The 24144-nt window shown below is 50.5% G+C and overlaps 2 protein-coding genes across 2 annotated transcripts in view; both read left to right on the top strand.

Annotated features, from left to right (window-relative positions):
- Window positions 1–1757, top strand: part of CFAP99 (cilia and flagella associated protein 99) — a 65313-nt gene extending 63556 nt beyond the window's left edge. The window contains exon 16 of the mRNA XM_067036818.1: window positions 1668–1757. Coding sequence (XP_066892919.1) covers window positions 1668–1742 — 75 coding nt within the window. The 3' untranslated portion in view covers window positions 1743–1757. The remainder of the gene's footprint in view (window positions 1–1667) is intronic.
- RNF4 (ring finger protein 4) lies at window positions 1744–23662 on the top strand. The gene is made up of 8 exons (XM_059066066.2): window positions 1744–1829; window positions 5214–5328; window positions 7410–7489; window positions 12944–13012; window positions 19643–19652; window positions 19973–20132; window positions 20837–20885; window positions 21464–23662. Exons 1-8 carry the CDS (start codon window positions 1821–1823, stop codon window positions 21611–21613), a joined length of 642 nt encoding a protein of 213 aa, XP_058922049.1. The 5' UTR covers window positions 1744–1820; the 3' UTR covers window positions 21614–23662.
- The last annotated feature ends 482 nt before the right edge of the window (window positions 23663–24144 follow it).

Genomic DNA, 24144 nt, shown 5'->3' with positions numbered 1-24144 from the left:
ATCCCACATGCCGCGGAGCGGCTGGGCCCGTGAGCCGTGGCCGCTGAGCCTGCGCGTCCGGAGCCTGTGCTCCGCACCGGGAGAGGCCACGACAGGGAGAGGCCCGTGTACCACCAAAAAAAAAAAAAAAAGTGCATACTGGTCCAAGTGCTCTTTGCATTAACTCCTGTCGTCCTCACACACCCATTGAGGTGGGTGCTGTCTTGTTCTGCAGATAAAGAAATAAGGCACAGAGAAGTTCAGTGTTTCGCCCGAGGTCACAGTAGGGGTTTTGGAGGCCTGACCCCTGTCCAAGCTGTCTGGCTCTGGAGATGTGCTCTAACTGTAAGGCCAGCTTGCCTCCACAGGCCATGCTTAGGAGTTAGGACGTGATGGGGAACCCGGGAAAGACTGTGGGGGTCGGCTGTATGTTTTAGAGAGATGCGTTGGCAGTAGGGTAGAAGGGTACCAGGAGATGGGCAGTCGTTTGGAGGAGGTAGCGGCACTGGAGATGAGGAGAAAGGTGGATCTGAGAGTGGTCCTGCATTAATTTCGCTCAGATACGACTAGTTCTCCCCAGCTCCGAGGCTATTGTCCTAGGCCATTGGTTCCCGTGCTGTAGTCTCTGGAGCAGAACTGTCAGAATTGCCTAGGCGTGCAGAGTTTTGAGCCCCATCCCAGACCTGCTGAATCAGAATCTAGTTTAACAAGCCCTCCAGGTGAGCCTGACGTCCAAGCCACTATCGCCCAGGACCGGATGACCACAGAGCCTTCTCCTTGCTTTGACTCTCCTCTGGTCCCTCAGCCTTGCCCTGAGCTCAGGCCCTAGTACAAGACTGTGCAGGAGTGGGGGTTTTTTTGTTGTTTTTTTTTGTGGGGTGGAGGGGTTTCCATTTGTTTATTGATCTACTCCTCATTACTCCAGAGAGGATTCAAGATGGGAGGGGGCTTCAGCATCACCCACCCTCCCAGTTGGCAGGGATCCTCCGAGCATGGGTAGTAAGGCACAGTCACTGTATCCTGGGAAGCTGTGAACCGAAGGCTGTGAGCTCTGGGTCCCCAGCCTCGCACGGTCAAAGTAATGGCGCAGTAGCTGCTTGCTTAAGCCTGAGTGAGGCAAGCCACATCCGCACAGATTGTGCAACAGGGTTCAGGATTTCTCCTTTCATAACTGAGAGACCAGGGGTCTATCTCCTCTGCCTGCCCGCCCAGTGGGTCACAGAACATCACCACTCTGGCTGCCTGGGTTTAACCAGAGCAAATCATGCAGTGACCAGCAGGGGGTTGGGCGCCTGCCATTCGCACTGTCTCCTAGCACGGCCTGGGGAGCGGGTGGGCACAAGCTTGGACAAAAGCCAGAGCCGTCTTTGAGCTGGGCCTCACAGGGGCGAGTCCAGACAGGCAGGAAGGGGGCCATGGGCTGAGAAGAATCTGCGGGGGTGTCAGCGGCCAGAAAGGAGGGCAAGAGGTGGTATAATGTTTCCAACTGTGGGCTTTGGGGTCAGGTAGTCCTGTATTTTACAAGAATGCTTACTTTCTAAGAAGAACATGGATTAAGGACATAAAGTGCATAAAGTGTTCAGCAAAGCTCGCAGCTGACAGAAAGGACCAGTAAATGATTGAACTGAGCTTTGCTGTCGATGATGCAGGGGGCAGCATTTATCAACTTGATTATCTTTGTTTTTCAGGGCTTGAAGATACTGGAAATCTGTTTGGCTACAAATTCCTATGCTAGCCAGAGGATGAGTACTGAGCAGGCATGAGAGGTTGACGCATTCAGCCTCCCTGCAGGTCTTGGTGTAGATCCCGTCCTTCTCTATAGGTTGGAACCACAGAGCACAATGAGTACGGTGAGTTTTGTAAGTTCAGGAATTTTATTTTTTCAGGCTAAACAATTACTTCCTTCCTTGTGTACCTTAATGGGAGTACCATAAAGGTGCTTCTTAGTAACACTAGTTCTCAAAGGGGTGCACCGGACCTTCTGGTAGTTACACCATCCTGCTTGTCTTTGGTCAGAGTCCAGTGTTTTGGGTGGTGCCCTAAAGACAGAAGGCTGAGGATGGTTGAGGGTTTTGAAGTTCTGTACCTCCAGAGCAGCTGTCAGTGTCCCAGAAATATTAGGGCTCTGGTTTATTTAATTATTTACAGCCCAGTTTTCCGTTTTTCCTTCTATTTCTTTTCCCCGTGGAGTTCTTGGTCCGATGTGAGCATCGGTAGCGGTGATAATCCTTGGTGAGTTTTCTTACGGTCAGTGACCAGTTGGTAAGTCGTTGTAACTCCTGTTCAGAGCTTTTATCAGACTGCAGGGGCAGCTCTGGTTTGGTGTAACCCAGTTGTCACCTGGAGCCCCTTGAGTCCGGAGAGTGCCTGAAGGCCCCCCACCCCACTTTACTCCCTACTAACAAGGCTGCTCATATGATCTGAACTCAAAACAGCTGTTTTCTGAGATAGCGCATTCACATCAGGTGGACCAGATGTGAAACTCATACTCTCTTTCCACGTTTCAGAGGTGCTGTGAATGGTGTTGGGGGGGGCGGTTCAGGATAAGGCTGAACAAACGGTTCCCAGGGTGATAGAAACCGTGGTAGAAATCCTGTAGACTCTGTCCACCGACCCCCATCCCCTGCCCTTGGCCCATCCCTTCCCACCACTCCTGGTCCCCACTGTGTTCCAGACCCACTGTTGACATCCTTACACAAAAGAGTCTTTGTTTCCCTGGACCTACCTTTCTAAAGGGCAGATGACCTGCCATCTTGGTCCCATGTCTGCAGGTTGCCACCACAGTTCACCCGCGGGGGGACCTCCTAAGCCTGGGCACCTCGCCGCAGAAGCCCGCGCTCTGCCCCGGCGGCATCTGAACACACAGAGCAGCGTAGCCTCTTACAAGGGTGTGTGAAGCATTTGGTTAAAACTTTCTCAGAGTGGGGTGAATAAGTCGTGTGGTGGTGATCAGAGGGTCCGTTTTAACTGGAAGCTGTGGGAGCTCTGCTATTAAAAAGCAGGAGAGCGTGACAAGAATAATAGGAAGGCAGAGGGGGCAGAGTCCTTTCCCACATATTCTAGGGTTTCTTGAACCTGGCCCTGTGCTAGCGGCCACCTCCTCCCTGCCCTCAGGGAGTACAGGTGGAAGAGGAGGTGGAGTAGCAGTTCTGGAGGCTTCTTGGGGCGAGAGGGAAGAAGAGGAGGTCATGAGATGGTCAGCTGGAGAGGATGGGGAATGTCCTCATAATGGAGCTCAGAATGGAGTAGGTTCCTGAAAGCTGTGTAAGAAGTGGCCGAGTGAAGAAGGGAAGGGTTGGGTGGTCCAGGCTGGGAAGGATACTAGGTTAAGGGCAGGGAGAGGCTGAAAGAGCAGCCAGGAAAGGACTGCTGTTGGGCGGCGGTGCGTGTTGGCAGGACACATTGCTACAGTGACCACGACGGCGTTTTTAGGGTTCAGCACCTGGACTTTGGCCAGGACCTATGACTGTTGCTTACCTCCCTCAGTGGGAAAGCTGCACAGGTAGGGGCATGAAGGGTTCTGTTTAGCAGTGTCTGCTAAGACAGGTTTGGTCCTTTTCAGAGGGTGGAAGATACAAGGGCAACTTCAGAGAGAATGGGGTGAAAGTTAAGGAGCCCTAAGTAATCTGGTAGCTGCTGGGGAAACTCATAGAAACACCAGGTAGTGGACTCAGGCCTGGGTGCCAGCTCCCTGGAGGGACAGAGCAGCTCCTCACTGGACCGTTCGGAACAGCTGCTGTCGCTTGCCTCTGGGCCTTCCTGGGGATGCTTCCCTGTTCCTTCGATCCGTGGGAGTTGCTAAACCCAGCTACATTTCCGAAACTTCTCAAGCTGCCATTTGATAGAGAGTCAGAGCACAGACGGAATCAGGCTTCTCTCTGTTGCCAGAGAGTTGGGCTGGGTGATGGGTGTTCCTGAGTCTTGTGCAAATCTCATGGACCTTGCCTGTCCTCCAGCGTTTCCAGGGATGGGATGCCTGGTAAGGCGTATAAGGAACTAGGGTAGTAATGCTATCTTCCGACAGCACTCGGTACTGTACATACAGCATGTCACCTCATCCTTAGGAGAGCTCTGTGAGTCTGGTACTGGTGAGGAAGTCCAGACTTAGTAGTGAAGTAACTGCCCCACATCACCCAGTGTGAAGCAGAGCAGGCCCGGTGCCACTGAGGAGCGGGACAGGCCAGGGGAGAGAAGAAGCTCCGAAACACGGGGAGCCAGGTTTGGGTGGGGCCGTACAGGGCGGGAGTGATGAAGCCGGGGTCGGTTGGGAGGCTCTGTCTCTTGAGGAAGACGGCAGGGGTGGGTTCTCAACTCCTCTGTCAGGGCCAGCCGGGCCCCAGCCAGGCCAGAAATGCTGGAGTGTATCGGTAAACCAGCTCAAGGACGTGGAAGAAAGGCTGCTTCAGGGAGCCTGGGCTGCAGATAGGCTGATTAACAACTCAGACCTTCCAGAAGGCATGTCTCTCGGGCAGCCCCTGGGAACAGCCTTTTAAAAACTTTGGTTCTTAGAGTACCTACTGTACAGCACAGGGAACTCTACTCAACACTCTGTAATGATCTTTATGGAAAAGAATCTAAAAAAAGAGTGGATATATGTGTAACTAATTCACTTTGCTATATAGCAGAAACTGCACAACACTGTAAATCAACTGCAATGAAAATATTTTTTAAAAAGTTCTTATCACAAGAAAAAAAATAAAACTTTGGTTCTTGGAGCTGTGGTGGGTGATTATTAGGGTGTATACTACAACTTGATAGTATCCTGAAAGGTTAGAGGTCAGAAACCTTTCCCAAGGAAAGACCCACTTTTCACAGTAAATAGAAACTTGGGAAACTGAAGGGCTTTGGGCTGAAAAACAGGAAGGGCTCAGTGAGACCAAATACAAATCCAAGGAAAATAGGTCTGTAACTTTTGGTTAAAAGAAGGGGTTTCTGGCCAAATCCCAACCTGGACCAGAGGCTTCCATAGAGTTATGTGTCGTGTACTTTTGACAGACCAATAGTCTTTATAACAAAAATTTTACTTATAGAATTTGTATTCACTATATGTTCTAGATGATTTCTGTCTGTAAACATTCAGTGTTGTAGAATCTCAAGTTTTGAAAGGACCCCGACCTCAGGTCTGCTCACTGGTCTCCTGTTCTTCTTAATGAATTGATCTTTTTATTCTTCTGGCTGAAATCTTACTGGTCAGGAGCTTATGTAACTGTTTCTTTTCCCCCCGATACCCTCAGAGAAAGCGTCGTGGAGGAACAGTAAATTCTAGACAAGCCCAGAAGCGAACTCGAGAAGCATCCTCCCCCCGTGAGATGGCCCTGGAGGCAGAACCCATAGAACTTGTGGAAAGCGGTAAGATTGCCAGTGACACTGGGCATGAGTGAGCACGTACGCCCACCATGCCAGCCACCAGCCACGGGCCTTGTGCAACTTACACAACGTGTAACTCAGCCTTAGTTTCCTCATCTGAAACGGGGGAGAATACTGTGCATGTATATGCAGCAGCATAGAGTTGTCATGGCGCTGAAGGGAGTCAGTGACACAGATCACTTAGCACAGTGCTTGGCACACAGCACTATACGAGGTTTAGCTTATATCAGTGTATTTATAGACCGACAGTCTCAGGCTCGCCTACCGTTGGTAACTTTAAAAAGCTAAAGTGAGCAAGAGCTGCCCCCTTGGTTACCCTGCGACCTCCACAGGTTTAGAAACGGCCCCTCAGCTGGGCTAACCGTCCAGCCTTTCGGGGATGTGCAGCGTGGAAGTGGAGACTGCCGTGGGTCCGTCCACCTTTTCTCTTTGAAACTGTGCCTCAGTTTACTTGGCCCGGGAAGTGCTCAACTTTGTTCCCCTCTCCTTCATTAAGACAAAGATTTGCCCCAGCGGGCAGACCTGTTGGCAGAGCTGCGTGTATTGGAAGGAGTTTGGTGCAGGCAGAGGCCAGATTGGCTTTTTCCCCTTCTTCTTGCCTCCTCGGGGGAGTGGCAAATGGCCTGAATCAAGTCCCTCAGCTCTGCATGTAGTAACATTGTTTTTATAATTATGGTGCCTGAAAACTGACATTTGAAGAGAAGCAAGCGAGTTGTCTCTAGTTTTCATGGGTCCTTCAGGGGAGTGAAGTTCTCTGTATTGTCTCTGTGGCTCTGAGCTTCACTTCTAACATAAATTCACAGCCCTGGGCCATCCTCCCCTCCACCCCAAAGCTGATGCCCTGGTGTCTGAATTCGGCCACCCTTCAGGAGAGGCTGGTGCAGGAGGCTCCTCATTTGGGACCCTGAAACCCACAAGTGGAATCTCCAACCTGGCCAAGATCCACCGCTTTCCAGTGCAGCACTTCTTGTCCTCAGTCAGTCTTACACCCGTGTGCAGGGCTATGTGCACAAGCTGCCCGTTGGAATACCGTTTTTATTGGTAGGAGCCAAAAATTGTGTCCATCAGAAAGAGCGGTTCTGTAAATTATGGTATATCTATATATGGACTATTCTTTAAAAAGAATGAAGTCATCTTGTATAAATTACTTTGGACATCTTTGATGTATTGTGGTTTTTATTCCTGTGAAACTTTTTAATACATGAGAACAAAACAAGTTTGTATATGTTAAATGTATTACAAGTCACTCTCCCTGAGTATTAAACGTTTCTAAAAGTTCTTCCCTCCTACGTTTTAATGTTAATACTAATAGAAACAAACATGGTTGTAAGTCTTGTTTCAGTTTATATAAATGGAAGTTGTACTCTGCCCTTCCTTTCTGCCTGCTGGATGTAAGCACTGGTGACCGTTTGGCACGTGCCTTTCCCCCCTTGTCCTGTGCTCAAGTAGACAGTGCGCTGTCCTCTAGGGCTCAAAGGCAAGTTGCAGAACAGGCTCGACCTGTTTGGGTGGGCTGGGGTTCTAGGGGACCAGTAAATAAACCCTTGTTGTCCACCCAAGTGGGAAGCACTTGAGAGCTAAATGGAGATTAAAACGTAACTGATGAAGGTGCAGAGCTAAGCATGACCGGAGGTCTGAGGGGAGCAGAGGTTTCAGACAGATCATCCCAAAGCCCAGGCTGAGCATGCTCGGTCCCTTCCGCAGACGTGCACCCCCCCGCCCCCCGCATCCCACCTCAGGTGAGTCGCTGTCTCTCCCCTGTGAATGAGCTGAGCAGGTGCGGGGCACGGAGGCCTAGCCGTGTGGCCGTGTGAGCACGCGGGGAGAGGTGTGCGTGCGCACAGACACACAGGGTGGTGTATGTGTAAAGCCCATACCCTGTTACTCACAGCAGAATTCTGGAAGAGTATTCATTGCCTGTCACGACACCCTTTACTTCTGTACTTCAGGGATTTTAGTTTGGTATGAGACTGTGCTCTGTTTGTAATCATATTAATAATGAAACTGCGAGCAGTAGTCCTTTACTATCCTCCTAAAGCTTGTTAAAATGCTTTATTTTGAAGCTGGAGATGAAATAGTGGACCTCACCTGTGAATCTTTAGAGCCTGTGGTCGTCGACCTGACTCACGGCGACTCTGTCGTGGTAAGTGCTGGGGCGTGAGGATTGCCCTTTCTTGGCTGTGGGCCCCTGGCCTGCGTGTCTGTAAGGCCTCGGTCACAGGCTACAGCTTGGGCTGAAGCAGGCATGCTTTCAGTGCCTGGTGCTCAAGATGGAAAATGTTTCAGGAAAGTCATTTGTTGTGACTTTATTGCTTAAATTAATCACGTTAGTAAATCTTTGTGACCCTGTCCTTTACATAGCTGGCCATAATGGCTTCTGGGGAGAACGCTGAGGCCCGATCTCTCTGTGGTCCCTGATTCTACACTTAACACCAGCTGTGTGACCTTGGGCAAGTTACTTAGCCTCATTCACTTTGTCCATAAAACGGGGATGATGCCATCCATGTCAATGGAGTATTGTGAAGATTAAAAGAGATCCTGTATTTGAGTGCCTGGCACCTAACGTGGTGCCCAGTAAAGCTGAGTAAATGTGAGTTTACGCCCTCGCGGCTGGTGGGGACAGGGAAATCTCGGCACTGCCAGTGGGAACTCTCTCGAGTCGCAGAAGCAGCTGCCTCGGAGGCTGCAGGCCCCCTGCATTGCCACCTGATACCTTGGTTGTGCCGTGCCTCCAGGGAGGGTGGCACCTGCCTGCCCCTGTGCGGCCCTCAGGAAGGAGACCTGGTGTGGTCAGTGGACGTGTAGAGAAGCGGTTCTGGCAGACTGGCTGCACAGGCCAGGGCTGCGTAGCTGTGCGTGGGGCTGGGAGTCTGGTCAGCCCGCAGACCCACATCCTGAGGACGCACTGCCTCTTGGGATGCTTCTGCAGTGCCTTTTGATGCAGTGTGCACTTGTGTGGAGCGGAGGTGGTGACACCCTGGACGGTCTTGGGCCAGTAGGGGGCAGGTGCTGCTGAGGGCTGCCGTTTGGGGGGGCAAGTGGGGTTGCCAGGAGCTGAGTCTTCCCCTCGGCCTTGGGGCTGTCCTGGCTGTGCTTAGAACCGTAGACCAGGGTTGCACTGAGAAGCTTCAAGACTTTAAAAGGAGAAAAGAGCAAAGACAGGGAACTGTCTTGACAAATTAAGAGATTTAGAACTCTGGTCAGTCTGAAACGGCAGGGCTGTCCTGTGGTGTGTCCTTCCCTCTCATTCCTCCCCCCCCATCCCACAGGCAAGGCAGCTGCCCTTGCTGCGTCATCAGACCGTCCCCAGCAGATTTTGGATGAGTGCTCAGGGGAGACCGTGGCCCCCAAACAGGAGGCAGTGATTTTCCTGGAGACCGGTCGGAGCTTTCTGAGATAAGCCTGAGCAGGTGTAGCTGTAAGTGGTCCCTTCCTGGGCCTGATCAGGGTGATTTCTTGGGCAGGGGTCCGTAACCCCCGGGCCACAGACCGGTGCTGGCCCACGGCCTGTTAGGAGCCGGGCCGCAGAGCAGGAGGCGAGCAGCAGGTGGGCAGAGCTTCCTCTGGGGCTCCCTGTCGCTCTCATTACTGCCGGAACCACACACCCGCCACCGGTCCACAGAACCGGACCCCGGTTCCGAAAAGGCTGGGACCGATGTCCTAAGGTACACACATATTGGGTTGGCTGGAAAGTTCATTCCGGATTTTCCACGACATCTTATGGGAAAATACCTGAATGAACGTTTTAGCCAACCCGATCCGTACAGCTCTGCGGCTGTCCCTGCAGGCCACTGAGGTTCCGGAAAGGTAGCTTAACTTCGTACCTTCGTACCGAGGCTGGAGCCTCGGCCCAGTTGCTGATTAACACTTAGAAGTGCTGCTAGTCCTTCACGTCTCCAACGCTCAGTGCCCACCTGCAGTGTGCCAGACCCTGGGGAGGTGGCCGGGGTTCTGCCCACAAGGAGACAGTGACTGGCTTCTGTTGGGTGACAGACCCACATCATCATGTCCCCTTTTACGCCTTGGTTTTGTTTTCGTGGCCAGTCTGCCCTCCCCACATGGCTTCTTTGCTGAGCTTTCCAGCCTTCTTCCTGTTTCTCTGGGTGTGGAGAGTCATTGAGAGACACCAGGGTGGGAATGCGAGAGTTGGGGGCGCTGCCCTGGGAGTGGGTGGATAGCCAGGGGCAGGTGGATAGGTGAAGGGGAGGCTAACTTGAGAAGCAGGAGTGCTCGCTTCTCACCCCAGAGGCACCGGCCAGTTTGGTCAGAGGACTTACCTTCCCATGGCCTCAGTGTCCCCAGAGATAGAATAATTGTTTTGGACTTAATAGCATCCCTTATTCTAATCATCCTTCATTCATTATCGGTGTTTAATAAATCCAAATGCCAATTTTAAAATTTACAGTGAGAAGTATACCTGAGGCTGAAATTCTCACTCTCTAAAGATCTACTTGCAAAACCTAATAGTATGATTAACTTATCAAGGGACATCTATTAGAGGAATTACAAGTTTAGGGTTACCTCAGGACCCGCCTACAGGAGGGTATGAAATGAATAAATGTATCGTTTCCCAAATTGGGGTAATCTTACCCGTTCCGTCAGAATGTGGGGGGGACGGGCTTAAGTGTACCACTTGAATCTCACCCGGGAGCAGCTCTGCATCTTTACGTCCCAGGATCCAGGGACAGCGTTAGAACTCCTGTGAACCCTCTTACGACTGGATGAGAAACTACGCGGGCTGTGGTTTTCGAACTCTAAGGAAGCCTGAACCCCTGATGAATTAGGAGAAGTTTTTAAAGCTGTAAGGTGCAATGAGACCTTGTACATCTCTGCTTTGATATTCTCCCTCAAAATTTAACTTATTTTTGGCATTGCATACCCAGAAAAGGCCGTCACTGCTGGGTCCTAGGGTATGTATATCTTTGATTGTCACTAGATAGTGACAAGCTGTTTTCCAGAGAGGATGTGCCAGTTTATGCTCCCACCAGCGTTGGAGATTCTTGTTCTTCCGCATCTCACTGCCACCGTTAACTTTCAGCCAGTCTGCTGGTGCCTGGAGTATTCCACATGGTTTGAATTTGTGTTTTCCCGTCACTGGTGGGGTTGAGCATCTTTTCGTGTTCAGTGGTGTTTCATTTTCCTCTTTGGCGAATTGCCTGTTGCAATCTTTTTTTTTTTTCTACTCATTTTTCTGTGTGATTGTCAACCATGTCTCTTTTTTTTTTTTTTTTTTTTTTTGCGGTACGCGGGCCTCTCACTGCCGTGGCCCCTCCCGCCGCGGAGCGCAGGCTCCGGACGCGCAGGCGCAGCGGCCACGGCTCACGGGCCCAGCCGGTCCGCGGCACGTGGGATCCTCCCGGACCGGGGCACGAACCCATGTCCCCTGCATCGGCAGGCGGACTCACAACCGCTGCGCCACCAGGGAAGCCCCATGTCTCATTTTTAAGGAATTCTTTATAAGGTCTAAATATGAGCCTGCCACTAGTTGTGTTTTGAATCTCTACTCAGAGGCTTGTCTTCGCTTTTTGGTTTATGTACAGAGGTTCTTAATTTTAATATAGTTGAATTTATCAATTCGTTGATGAAAATCCCATACCAGAAAAATATGTTCCTCTATTCCAAAAGTCTTACTGTTTTACGTTTCACATTTAGGTCTATAATCTATGAGTTTTGTGTATGGCTTTTTTTAAAAAATTTGTTTTATTTATTTTTGGCTGCATTGGATCTTTGTTGCAGTGCGCGGGCTTCTGATTGCGGTGGCTTCTCTTGTTGCAGAGCACGGGCTGTAGGCACGCGGGCTTCAGTGGCTGTGGCTCGCGGGCTCTAGAGCACAGGCTCAGTAGTCGTGGTGCAATGGGCTTAGTTGCTCTGCGGCATGTGGGATCTTCCCAGACCAGGGCTGGAACCCATGTCCCCTGCACTGATGGGCAGATTCTTAACCACTGCTCGACCAGGGAAGCCCTTTGTGTATGGTTTGAGATAAGATTAAATACCTCTCAGTGAAGATTTATAATATTCCCTGGAGTGATTTTGCAAGTCTTTTGTTAGAAGATTTATTTCTAGGTATATAGTATCTTAGGATGCTATAAAAAAAATGGTGTTTAAAATTTTCACTTTTTTGTTTTTATTTGCTAATATAAAGAAATGCAATTGGTTTTTCTTTTTTTTTAGTCTAACAGTTCTTAATCTGTAAATCTTTTTTTAAAAATTTATTTATTTTTATTTATTTATTTTTGGCTGCATTGGGTCTTTGTTGCTATGTGCGGGCTTTCTTTAATTGCAGTGAGCGTGGGCTTCTCATTGAGGCGGCTTCTCTTGTTGCGGAGCACAGGCTCTAGGTGCACGGGCTTCAGTAGTTGTGGGCCGCGGGGCTCAGTAGTTGTGGCTTGCGGGCTCTAGAGCGCAGTCTCAGTAGTTGTGGCACATGGGCTTAGTTGCTCCGCAGCATGTGGGATCTTCCCAGACCAGGGCTCGACCCCATGTCTCCTGCACTGGCAGGCGGATTTTTAACTGCTGCGCCACCAGGGAAGCCTTTAATCTGTAAATCTCTGAATTTCTATGTACACAGAACAAGTTTTGGTTCTTCTCTAGTTCCCCCTTTTTTTTTCCCTTGGCCTTAACACACTGGCTAAAAAATTCAACACTGGGTGAATAAAAATGGTGACAGTCATGAACATTTTTGTTTCATTCTAAATCTGAAAGAGTCCTTTCAGAGTTCCACCATTAAATAAGACTTCTGCTGTAAGTTTTTTCGATTTGTTTATATCCTTTACCAGAGTGGAAAAGTTTCTCTATTTCCTGTTTGGCTATAAGTTTCATCTTGAATCAATGTGGAAATTTAACAATTTCATCTGATGTTGCTTTTTCCCCTTTCATATGTTGAAGTGGAGAATTACGTTGGTTTCTAGTGTTAAACCACTTAAACATTGTGGTCATGGCATTATTTATTTATTTATTTATTTGTTTATTTATTTATTTTCTTATTGCGGTACGCGGGCCTCTCACTGTTGTGACCTCTCCTGTTGCGGAGCATAGGCTCCGGACGCGCAGGCTCAGCGGCCATGGCTCACGGGACCAGCCGCTCCGTGGCACGTGGGATCTTCCTGGACCGGGGCACGAACCCGTGTGTCCCCTGCATCGGCAGGCGGACTCTCAACCACTGCGCCACCAGGGAAGCCCAATGGCATTATCTGTTTATGTTGCTAGATTTGGTTTGCTAATGTTTTATATATAATTTTGCCTCTATTTTTATGAGTAAGATTGGTGGTCTGTAATTTTTCCTTATAGAGTTCTGATATCAGCATATTGGTATCTTTACAAAGTGAGTTGGGCACCTTTTTTTCCGTTCCACAGAAGATTTTGTAAGATTGGACTATTTCTTCCATGAATGTTTGTTAGAACTTGACAGTGAAGTACATAACCTAGAGTTTTTAATAGGTTTTGGTAATTACATTTTTTAGGAATTTGTTGATTTCATCTAAAGTTTTCACTTTTATTTGCATAAATTTGTTCATAATGTCTTATGTTCTGTGGAATCTATAGAGATGTCTCCTTTTTCATTTCTGATACTGGTTATTTGTGTTTTCTATTTTTTTAGATTAGTATCACCAGAGCTTTATTAGATCTTTCAAAGAACCAACTTTTAGCTTTGTGGATCCTTTCTCTTGTAAGTTTTTCATTCATTGATTATTCCTTTCTTTGTTTGAGTTTATCTTGCTACTTTTCTAATTTTCATCATTTCTTTTCCAGTAAATGCATTAAAGATTATACTGTCTTTAGCTATATCCTACAAATTATGTTACTGGTACTTTACATTTAATTCAACATATTTATCAAATTTATATTTTTTAACTTCCAAATACATGGGTACTTTCTTTTTGTTATTGATTGCTTGCAGTATTGGTCAGAAAATACATTCTGTGTGTCAGTTCTTTGATACTTACTGGGTCTTGCTTTAAGCCTGGCTTGCCCCCGAGGGCTGGCCTTCACTAGATAACCTGCCCCCATGGTTCCTGCCCGGGCTTTGGTTTCTCTGTGGGGCTTTCAGACGTAGGCTTCAATTTTTTAAGAATCCTCTGTGCTTTTTTTCCTTCTGTATTACTGTATTCCCTGTACTGTTGACCGAATTCTTCTCTTTTTTTGATATCTCTTTATTTTAAAATATGTATGTTTTATTTTGTTTTTGGTGGTTTTCAGTGGAAAAATGGATGGAGATACCAGCCTGCCATTTATTGGAAGTCTCTGCTTGTTTTCCATCCTTCTGCTTTCTTTCTTTTTTAATTTTTTTAAATTAATTTATTTATTTATGTTTGGCTGTGTCGGGTCTTTGTTGCTGTGCATGGGCATTCTCTAGTTGTGGCGAGCAGGGGCTACTCTTTGTTGCGGTGCACAGACTTCTTATTGCGGTGGCTTCTCTAGTTGCAGAGCACAGGCTCTAGGTGTGCAGGCTTCAGTAGTTCCAGCACGTGGGCTCAGTAGTTGTGGCACACGGGCTTAGTTGCTCTGTGGCATGTGGGATCTTCCCGGACCAGGGCTCGAACCCATGTCCCCTGCATTAGCAGGCAGATTCTTAACCACTGTGCCACCAGGGAAGTCCCATCCTTCTGCTTTCTTATCTGGTTTGATAGATGAATTAAAATTTTCAGACCACTTCTCATGAGCATTTGCGGTATGCCGGTCTCTGTTCCAGCTGGAAGTTGTGCAGTGATGGAAAAGAGACTCACTTCTCTCGTTAAGAAACTGAGTCTTCCAGGGGGAAGTTATTAAAAATGGTACTTGCTTGGACTACTTTTCCTTCATTGAATTTCAAAAGATTTTTCTTTTAAAGTCAGGTTGGTTTTCCTGGAATCTTCTTTTGTTCTGTTCCCATAGTGTACAAATGAATAGAGCTATTTGTGTTACACTCTGTACCTCACCTGGTTTATGACTTATGAGACTGTTGAAAGGGTCTGCTTGGTGAAGGCTTCCTTGCAGGCAAGGACAGAGCCTGGTCCGTCTCTGGCTGGGAATAGTAAAGGGCATGAGAGGTACACGGTGACTGCTAGAATGAGTGAATGAACCAGTGTAATTATGTATGAAGGAAGAAGAGCCCAGACATCATATCCAAGAATTGGGGAAACGAAACAGTTGTCCGTGGAGTCTGGCGTGACTGCTTACTCGACTGGGGTGTTCACGTCAGCCCCGGTCTTCCTGGTGCTCGCAGCGGTGCCGCGGTGAAAGTACCCTGTACTCGTGTGGTGCCGGGCGCCTGTTGGCTCTGAGGAGTATCCTCGGTGGGCACGGTGGTTGCAGACGGCTGTTTCTTCCAGTGCAGTGATGTGCCGTGCTGCCTGGGAAGGTCATTTAAAGCAAGCGGCTCTCTGAGCTCCCAGCTGCATGAGCTTTCTTAGAAATGCCAGAGGTCAGCTTGCCTACAGAGGACCCCAGTGACCCTGCTACTTGATTCCATTCTGTTGTTTCACCCCAGCATGTTTCTGTAGCCCTAAGAATGCCAAGCATTTTGTCCACTAGTAGAAGAAGAAAGGCTTATCCTGCCCCACTGACCAGGAGTCTGTGACATGGCTGTGAGTGTTTGCAGGTGTTCTGAGGCTCGCTTGTGCTTGAGAAGCTCACAGGGGTTCTGAGTGCCAGAGCTGGAGTCAGCGTGCCCAGGTGTGGAAGCAGGCGGCGCCGGTGCTACTGGGGGTTGTTCATGGTCCATGTGTCTCCACTTGTCTCTGACACACTGCCTGTAGTTTCTTCTAGAGTCAGGGAAGAGAAGCCCGGCTGAAGGTGGGGTGGAATGTGTGGGTCTGAGCTTGAGCCAGTTTGTCACAGTGTTGTTTGGCTGTACATATTAGGGGACTGGGAATTGTTTCCGTTTGGCATTTTGTTTCTTTGAAAGACCTCTCAGCCAGATGAGAGGCCCAAGAGCTTGTATTATTCCTATTTCCATCTGTTTACTCCTAGAGTCAACATTTCCGACGCCCCGATGCTCTTCCCCACCTCTGTCTCTTGTGCTAGGTAAGCACTTTGTTACCTGCAGGGCTATGGCCACGGGGAAGGGACATTCCAGAGCACCTGCAGACACCTGCAGAGTTCTTGATTTTTTTCTTTCTTTCTTTTCTTTCTTTTTTTTTTTTTTTTTTTTTTTTTTGGCTGTGTTGGGTCTTCGCTGCTGTTCGCGGGCTTTCTCTAGTTGCGGCGAGCAGGGGCTACTCTTTGTGGCGGTGTGTGGGCTTCTCATTGCGGTGGCTTCTCTTGTTGCAGAGCACAGGCTCGAGGCGCGCAGGCTCAGTAGTTGTGGTGCACAGGCTTCGTTGCTCTGTGGCATGTGGGATCCTCCCGGACGCGGGCACGAACCAGTGTCCCCTGCATTGGCAGGTGGATTCTTAACCACTGCACCACCAGGGAAGTCCAGAGTTCTCGATTTGTTGCGATTCGGCTGCTGCGTGGAGGGAATACCAGTTATAGTATCTCACCTCCATCACCTAGGAGGTGGCTCTGGGTCACAGGAAGTCGTGGAGCTGGGAGGCCAGGCTGTGGTGCCATTCTTTTCTGCCCTTTGGGCAAGAAGCCTCGTCTCTGATCTGTTCTTCCAATGAACATGGGGACAGAGTCATCACCAGTGAAGGAGGCTCTCTGGCCACCGTGTATTCATTTACCTAGTAGTTAAGTATGGAGCACCTGCCGTTGTGCCAGCAGCATACTGGGCCTTGGGACTTCCCTGGGGGCTCAGTGTTCAGGTCCGGCCCCAGCTTGGCACTGCCAAGAGGCGAGCTGGGTCTGGCTCACAAGAGCCTGTGGAGACCTGGTTGCCACATTCTGGTGGCCTGGGACCCAGCGGCGTCACATTCCTTCCAGGTGCATCCACACCTGGTCAGTGGTCCTTCTTGGCAGAGGGCAGTAAAAGCAGTGTTGGAGTGGAGGAAAACGGGGGTGTTCCCTGCCCACAGCAGAATTTCCTTCTGCTCTTGGCTAACTTCAGAGCTCCCCTTCTAGACTTCATCTGGACCACACCTTCTGCCAGCCCGAGCTTGTCTTCCAGTTCATGGTCCTGGTGACGAAGTTGACTGTCGCCAGTTTCATAGGCACACTTTCCAGCTGCTTCTGGGGGGAAGGGCAAGTGTCTTCAGTGGCTTCTCATCTGCAAAATGAAAATCTTTACGCTCAGATCTTCTTCCTTCCTGCGATGGCCATTTGTATTTGTCAGGGTTGAGGTTGGAAAAACCGAATCCACTCTAGTTATTCTGGAGCAGAAATGGATTTTAAAACATGGGAGGGGGACTTCCCTGGTGGCAGTGGGCATTGGTTAAAAATCCACCTACCAGTGCAAGGGACATGGGTTTGATCCCTGGTCCGGGAAGAATGCCACATGCCGCGGAACAGCTAAGCCCGTGCGCCACAACTACCGATCCTGCGCTCTAGAGCTCACAAGCCACAACTGCTGAGCCTGCGTGCCACAACTGCTGAAGTCCACATGCCTAGAGTCCGTGTTCCGCGACAAGAGAAGCCACCGCAGTGAGAAAGCCCACGCACGGCAACGAAGAGTAGCCCCCGCTCGCCACAACTAGAGAAAGCCTGTGCACAGCAATGAAGACCCAACACAGCCAAAAATAAATAAATTAATTTATTAATTAAAAAAATACACGGGAGGAGTTGCTTCGTGTTGTTGTAAAGGCTGGAGGAGCAGGTGTCTAGGAATAACTCCGGACGTCCCAGCCTTGACGCACCGTGGGAGCTGCTACCTCTGCTCTGAGCAGAAGGATGGCAGAGGGCAGCTGCCACCTGTACTAACCTCTTTGGGCTCAAAGAAATGCTACTGTGTCTCCTTACTTGGGAGGACAGACCTGGGCTTTGGACAGTGCAGCCTCGGCCACGACTGCCTCTTGATACCCGCCTCTGTCCCCACCTACAGCAGCTGAAGTTGTCTTCCACCACATCTGCAGTTCCTTCCTCCACTGCAGTCTTGAATCCCTCAAAGTCATCTGATAGGGTTGGAATCAACTTCTTCCCAACTCCTCACCCATGAAACCACAAATGTTCTTAATGGCATCTAGAATGGTGAACCCCTTCGAGAAGGTTTTTAGTTTACTTTGCCTGGATCCATGAGAGAAATTACTGTCTATGGCAGCTATCCTTACAAAATATATTTCTTAAATTGTAAGACTCAAAAGTTGAAATGACTCCTTGATCCATGGGCTGCGGGACGGATGCTGTGTTAGCAGCAAGAAAACAGCATTCATCTCATTGTGCGTCTCCATCAGAGCTCTGGGCTGACCGGGTGCATTGTCAGTGAGCAGTCATATTTTGAAAGAAATCTTTTTCTGAGCAGTAGTTTAAAATATCAGTAAACGATTTTGTAAACAGATGTGCTGTCATTCAGGCTTTGTTGTTTCATTTGTAGAGCACAGGCAGAGTAGGTTTAGCACCATTCTTAAGGGCCCTAGGACTTTTGGAATGGTAAATGAGCACTGGCCTCAACTTAAAGTCATCAGCTAAGGAGAGAGTCAGCCTGTCTTTTGAAGCTTTGAAGCCGGGCGTTGGCTTCTTCTGTCTAGCTATGTAAGTCCTAGATGGCATCTTCTTCCAATAGAGGCTGTTGTCTACATTGCAAATCTGTTGTCTAGTGTAGCCACCTTCATTCATGATCTTAGCTGGAGTTTTTGGATAACTTGCTGCAGCTTCTACACCGGTACCTGCTGCCTTACCTTTGCAATGCAGTGTTGTGGAGACGGCTTTTTTCCTTCAACCTCGTGAGCCAACCTCTGCCAGCTTCAGACATTTCTTCTGCAGCTTCCTCACCTCTCTCAGCCTTCATAGAATTGAAGAGAGTAGGGCCTTGCTCTGGTTTAGGCTTCAGCTTAAGAGAATGTTGTGGCTGGTTTGATCTTCTATCCAGACCACTCAAACTTTCTGCACATCAGCCGTAAGGCTGTTTCACTTTCTTATCATTGTGTGTTCACTGGAGGAGCACTTTTAATTTCCTTCAAGAGCTTTTCCTTGGCCTCCAGCGCTTGGCTAACTGGCACAAGAGGCCCAGCTCTTGGCCTGTCTCAGCTTGTGACATGCCTGCCTCACTAACCTTAATCATTTCTAGGTTTTGATTTAAAGTGAGAGACATGTGCAGCTCTTCCTTTCATTTGAAGACTTAGAGTTTATTGTAGGATATATATTTTTTAAGTATTTATTTATTTATTCATTTATTTATTTGGGTGTGCTGGGTCTTAGTTGAGGCACGTGGGCTGTTTTAGTTGCAGCGTGCAGACTTTAGTTCCCTGACTAGGGATTGAACCCGGGCCCCCTGCTTTGGGAGCGCAGAGTCTCAACCACTAGACCACCAGGGAAGTCCCTATTGTAGGATTGTTAATTGGCCTGATTTCAAGGTGGTTGTGTGTAGGGAGTAGGGAGGCTCAAAAAGAGGGAGGGAGCCATGGAAGAGTCGTTCTGTGGAGCAGGCAGAACACACATTTATCAGTTAAGTTCATCGCCTTGTATGGGTGAGGCTCATGGGGCCCCAAACAATTACAGTAGTAACATCAGAAATCACCCATCACGTATTGCCCTAATGAATAGAATAATGATGAAAAAGTTTGACTTATTGTGAGAATTACTGAAAAGTGACACAGACACGAAGTGAGCGAATGCTGTTGGAAAAATGGTACCGATAGACTTGCTTGACGCACGGTTGCCACACACCTTGAATTTGTAAGAAACGCGGTATCTGTGTGTGCCTGTAGTCAGGCAACGGGCTTGTCAAGTTCTCACTAGCTCTTTCTGTAGGCCTCGAACACGGGGTTGGATTGATCTCCGTCCTTGCTGTATGCTACTCTCCGTAGTCCCTGCGTGGCCCACTTTGGCTGTTTAATTATTTTTAATAAAGTATTAAGCACTGCAAGCCCTTCTGCCAGTGGAGGCTCCGTCTCTGGCAGTAGCGCACGTGGAGTGAAGGCGAGGAGCGCGTGGGGAGCTGGTTGTGAGCTTCGGGCCCCTGGCGCCCTGTGGCATCGTCGTGACCCCACTTAGCGCTCGCAGCAGCGAGGGGACGCTGTGAGCACTCGCGCCGCTGTTTTTCAGAAGAGGAAGGTGGCAGTTCCCGAGGGTATGGAACTTCCCCAGGTCACGCAGCTCCCAGAGACTCACTAAACGCCTGCGGGCCGGGGCACAGTGTGTCAGCTGCTGGGAGGCTTTGCTGCTCCCGAGGATTTTGCATTTGAAACAAATGCTTCCGTTTTATTGTTTAGAGTTGAAAAGAATACAGAATATTTTATGTCAAATTAATTGTATATTTCTCTTTTGTTTTTCTCCTTTTTCAAAGATTGTTGAAGGTGAGTGGTTTCCTCTCCTTCCTTGGGTTTGGGTAGAGGACTGACGAGGGTGTGGGGGCAGGGCCTCGGGCCTTGCCAGCTCTGTGGGTGCGGGAACACGCCCGGGATGACGCCCTGCTCACGCCTGCAGTCAGTCCCTTTCCTGCTGAGGAGACGTCCCCCTGGGCATCTGCACGCAGCAGGGGTGGGGGCTTCTCTTGGGAAGGCGGGAGGGTGGTCTCCGTGCAGCTGGGACTGGCCTTTCCCAGTCAGAAAGGAGGGTGGGTGGTGAGGGTGGTAGGACTGGGAGGCCCTGCCCTGAACATGGGCTCACATCTCAGAAAGGAGGCGGCCAAGGAGGAACGCCAGGAGGCTGCGCCAGGAGCACGCCGACAGCTGTGTGCTAAGCAGTGATGACGAGGAGCTGTCCAGGGACAAGGACGTGTATGTGACCACCCACACCCCCAGAAACGCCCGGGAGGAGGCCGCTACCGGACTCAGGTACCAGCGTTCCCGCTGCTCCGCTGCTGCCGTGCTGGGGACAGGCTCTCCGCCGGGAAGCTTCTGGATCTGTGGGACCCCATCGTCCCTGGAGTGAGGATCCTCTTCCTTCCTCTCCATATTTCAGTGGAGAGGTTGGGGCAGGAAGCAGGGTATTAGAGATACTGGACCTTCAGCCCTGGGCTCAAGAAGGGCTCGTTGTAGCATCTGGGTGGCAGGTGGATCTGGAGCTGGGCTCATCTGTTCCCACTGTGACCAGGATGTGCCAGGCACTGGCTGGGCGGGTGAGAATAGCTCCAGGCCGGAGGCAAGCCCCACCCCCTGGGGTGGAGAACAGACCCAGCGGCCCCGGCCTTCTGCAACAGGAATGCTTGGAGGAAGGGGTTGCTAGGCGCAGCCCCTGCCCCAGACAGGGAGGCTGGAAGGGGGCTCTGAGGGAGCATAGGCCAGAGGTGCAGGGCGGGGACAGGGCAACTCCAGTTGCCTGCGCCTTCTCTTGGCCCCATCTCTTCCCTCCCCTTTCTCATAGCCTCCCCCAGCCCCCATCGGGACAGCCGGCCATCTTGTAAGTGTCCCGGGGGCCTGTGCTAAGGCAGGGTCAGAGGAGGCTCTTGTAAGGGGATGTGGGCTGCTCACGTGAAGCCACTTGAGAGGAGTTGATGTTTGCGCTCGCTGAGGAACTGACGTGAGCACTGTGATTTCAGGCCCTCTGGTACTGTCAGCTGTCCCATCTGCATGGACGGGTACTCGGAGGTAAGCAGACTCAGCCGTGTCTCCCCTGATCCTGGTTTTCAGACTGCCTCAGTGAAGGAATTAGATGCGAGAGCACTCCTCGCTGGGTGGGCTCTGATGCCTCTTGTCTGCAGTCACACTTGGGCTGGCACACGGCTTGGCACACCTCTGTGAAGGGGGAGGGTGCCACTTCCTGGGCCCTCGGTCTTGAACTCTGGGCTGCCCTGTGCAAGTGCATCAGTCCTGCGTGTCCCCTACCTGGCCTAACTGGAAGCTGCTAGTGTTCACTGTGGCCCCGGGCCCTAGGGCGCTGCCCCACCGGGCGCCTGGGGGTCCGTCAGACCGCCCTTGGGCTGCCGCTGCCAGAGACTGGCCGCTGCCTCTGCTGTCGGCTTCGGGGACACCGCTTATGCTTGCCCGGGCCTTCAGACCAGCGTCCTTAGTTCTCCAGACCATCTCCCTGCCTTTCCTGCTGCAGCCCTCGGCCCCCCACCCCTCATGCGGCATCTTAGAGTTACCGGGCGGGAGTGGATTCTCGGGGCTCCCGCCGCTCTGGTACAAGGCCAGGCGTGAAGCCTGTTCTTTTTTATGTTTTCTAGATTGTGCAGAATGGACGTCTCATTGTTTCTACAGAATGTGGCCACGTCTTCTGTAGCCAGTGCCTCCGTGATTCCCTTAAGAATGCTAACACTTGCCCAACTTGCAGGAAAAAGATCAACCACAAACGGTACCACCCCATTTATATATGAAGTGTTGAGCTGCTCAGGAGAGACGGATGGACAGACAGAGCCTGACTGGGTTCCCTACGGCCTTACGTGGGCTTATCTGCCGCCTGTTTCTTGAGCTCAGAAAGACTGTGTCAGAATCATCGTCTGTAACGTAAACTGCTCTCTTGTTTCCAGCCCCGTCTTTGATCCTTTCGTTACCTCTAGTTTGATGCTGTGGAGCTGGACCCAGGGCCCTCCCAGGCCAGGGTCTACACCTGCTCCTCTGGGTAGTCTGGTTCCAGGATAGGAGAGAGGGAGTCGGGCACATTGGAATGGAGAGTCGTGGTTCCAGCCTCTTTCCGGAACCTGCACGTTTACCAGGAAGTTTTCCCCATTTGGAAAGTTTGCCCCAGCTTCCTTCTGGCAGTGGGTCGAGGGCTGGCCCCGGTAGGAGAGCACACAGGTCCGCCCAGCTCTCCTGGGCACGCTACCTCCTCCCGGGCATCTGCCCACCGCAGTGACCAAGCCAGACAAGGTCCCTCTGGCCTGAGGATCCCAGGTGCAAGCACGGCCCCGGAAAGACCAACCACTGGACTTTCTTTTCTTCCCTTGAGTTTCAGAGGTCACCCGTGATTCCGCCTGCATCGATGTCGGGTTCCTGCAGATCACAGGGACCCTCTGCAGGGCAGTCCCCAGTTTTCTAAGAGCGAAATGTGCAATAAAGCCTGTTCTTTGCCTACTTTTCAGCAGCCCAGGAGATGTAGCACTCTTAGTGTCCTTCAGAGGCCTCATGTCGCCTACGGAGCAGTGCCTGTCTCGCCCCGTCTGGTTCACCACCCGTTCTCAGGAACCTTATCCATGCCCGAGTTCACCTGGCGCAGGCCGTGCAAGGTCAACGGGGCAGGCATGTCTTCGAGTATCCTCTCTCTTTTCTGATAAAAATCCATCCTGTGTTTACCACGTGCCCTCCGGGCCTCCGTTCCCACTGCCTGATGTCTACTCAAGCATAGACCCTGGGCGGTGGTGGCAGTAATTGTGGCCTTATTAGCCGCCCGTGTCCATGCCGTTGCCCAAGTCACAGCCGACCTGCGTTTCAAAGACCTCGGCTCTCCAGACTTGAGCTGGGCACCCCCCACCCCTGCCACTGACATTCATTTCCGAAGCTGCTCTTCTGGCCGCTGGGCTTCGATCCTTTGGGCTTTGATTGCTCCTTAGCTTTCGGTTGGCAAAGTACGGTGGCCTCTCCTCCCCAGGGGCCCAGATAACACCCTCCGCTCGACTCCACGTGGGTAAAAGCCTCTGGTCTCAAGGAGGCGGAAGGTGGCCCGAGCTGACCTGAGCTGCCCCCCGCTACACAGGGCTTGCCTCCACCTCTGTACCCCTCCTTCCTCCGAGGCCTTCAAGCCAAACCAACAGCCTTTTCGTGTGAAACATCTTCAAGGTGGAAAAGGGGCCGCCTCTGGCTTTGCTAGCAATAACTGACCTTCCATTTCTCCTTCTGGAGGAGCAGGGACTCGGCACAGAATTCACTTTAAATGGGGCTGAAGGAGTATCCCTCCTCTGTGTGAAAAGAAAATTGTTTCATTCTTCTTTCTGACTTTTTAACTGTTTGGCTTACTTCCAGTTCGTTTGATGAAAGTACTATTTTCTACTTGGAGTCGAGGAGGGCAGGACATCAGTTCTCATCTGTGTGGTGTGCAGCATGTCTGCCCTTCGATTAGACATCATTGCCATTAAGTTCCTTCTGGGCTTCATGGAATGCTCTTTTTTTACGTTCTCACGATACCCAGACTTCAGGAGCCAAGACAGCTGTGCAGCCAAAATTTCTTACGTTTTACGCTTAAGGACAAATGGTGGATCATAAAAGTTGTGTTCCTTCGCACTAACTTAAGTTGGAAAAAAACGTTTAGTTTCTACCGTTCAGAAGTTGCAAAACAGGAAAAGGTTGATACGAAAAATCCTCTCCCTCCCTCCGTGTACATAGTTCAAATCTTCTTTGTTACATTTAAACTATATCCATGTATGTCAGTCTGTTTTGGACTCTCCTCTGCTAGTGTTACCGGTGGAAATAAACCATCAATTTGAACCAGGTATCTCGTTTGTGCGTTCATTTGCTCTTTTGGATCAATATCACCCCCCACCCTTGCCCAAGGTGTGTGATTCCTGTGTGCCTCATGTTTGGTGTATTTTGCGACAGTACGTGTGCAAGAGAGTTGCTTGGTCATCTACTGACCCAGAAGCCAGCAGGTAAGAGGTCATTCTTGGAGCAGAACCACAGGTCCAGGCCCTGGAATCCCTGAGTGAGCAGCATCTTGACCTCCGGCCTGAAGAAGCGAGGCTGGCTGCGGGCTGTCCGCTCAGTCTGGCCGGTGCCGGCTCAGGAGAGGAGCCCTGAGCAGGGCGGGCTCGGACTGAGCTGGGGCCCTGGCAGTGCGGCACGCCTGCCCCAACCGCCGTATGCAGTTTGCTCTCCACATGAGTGGGGGCCCAGGAGTGCGTGGCGTGCCTCTTAGAGCCGCAGGCAAGCTGTGCGGGGAAAGCCGAGAAGACAGAATGGGCTTGGCTTACTTCCC

This window comes from Kogia breviceps, chromosome 6, assembly GCF_026419965.1.
Source record: "Kogia breviceps isolate mKogBre1 chromosome 6, mKogBre1 haplotype 1, whole genome shotgun sequence".
Taxonomy (NCBI): Eukaryota; Metazoa; Chordata; class Mammalia; order Artiodactyla; family Physeteridae; genus Kogia; species Kogia breviceps.
Note: the sequence above shows the minus strand (reverse complement) of the source record. Positions and strands in the feature narration are given on the sequence as shown.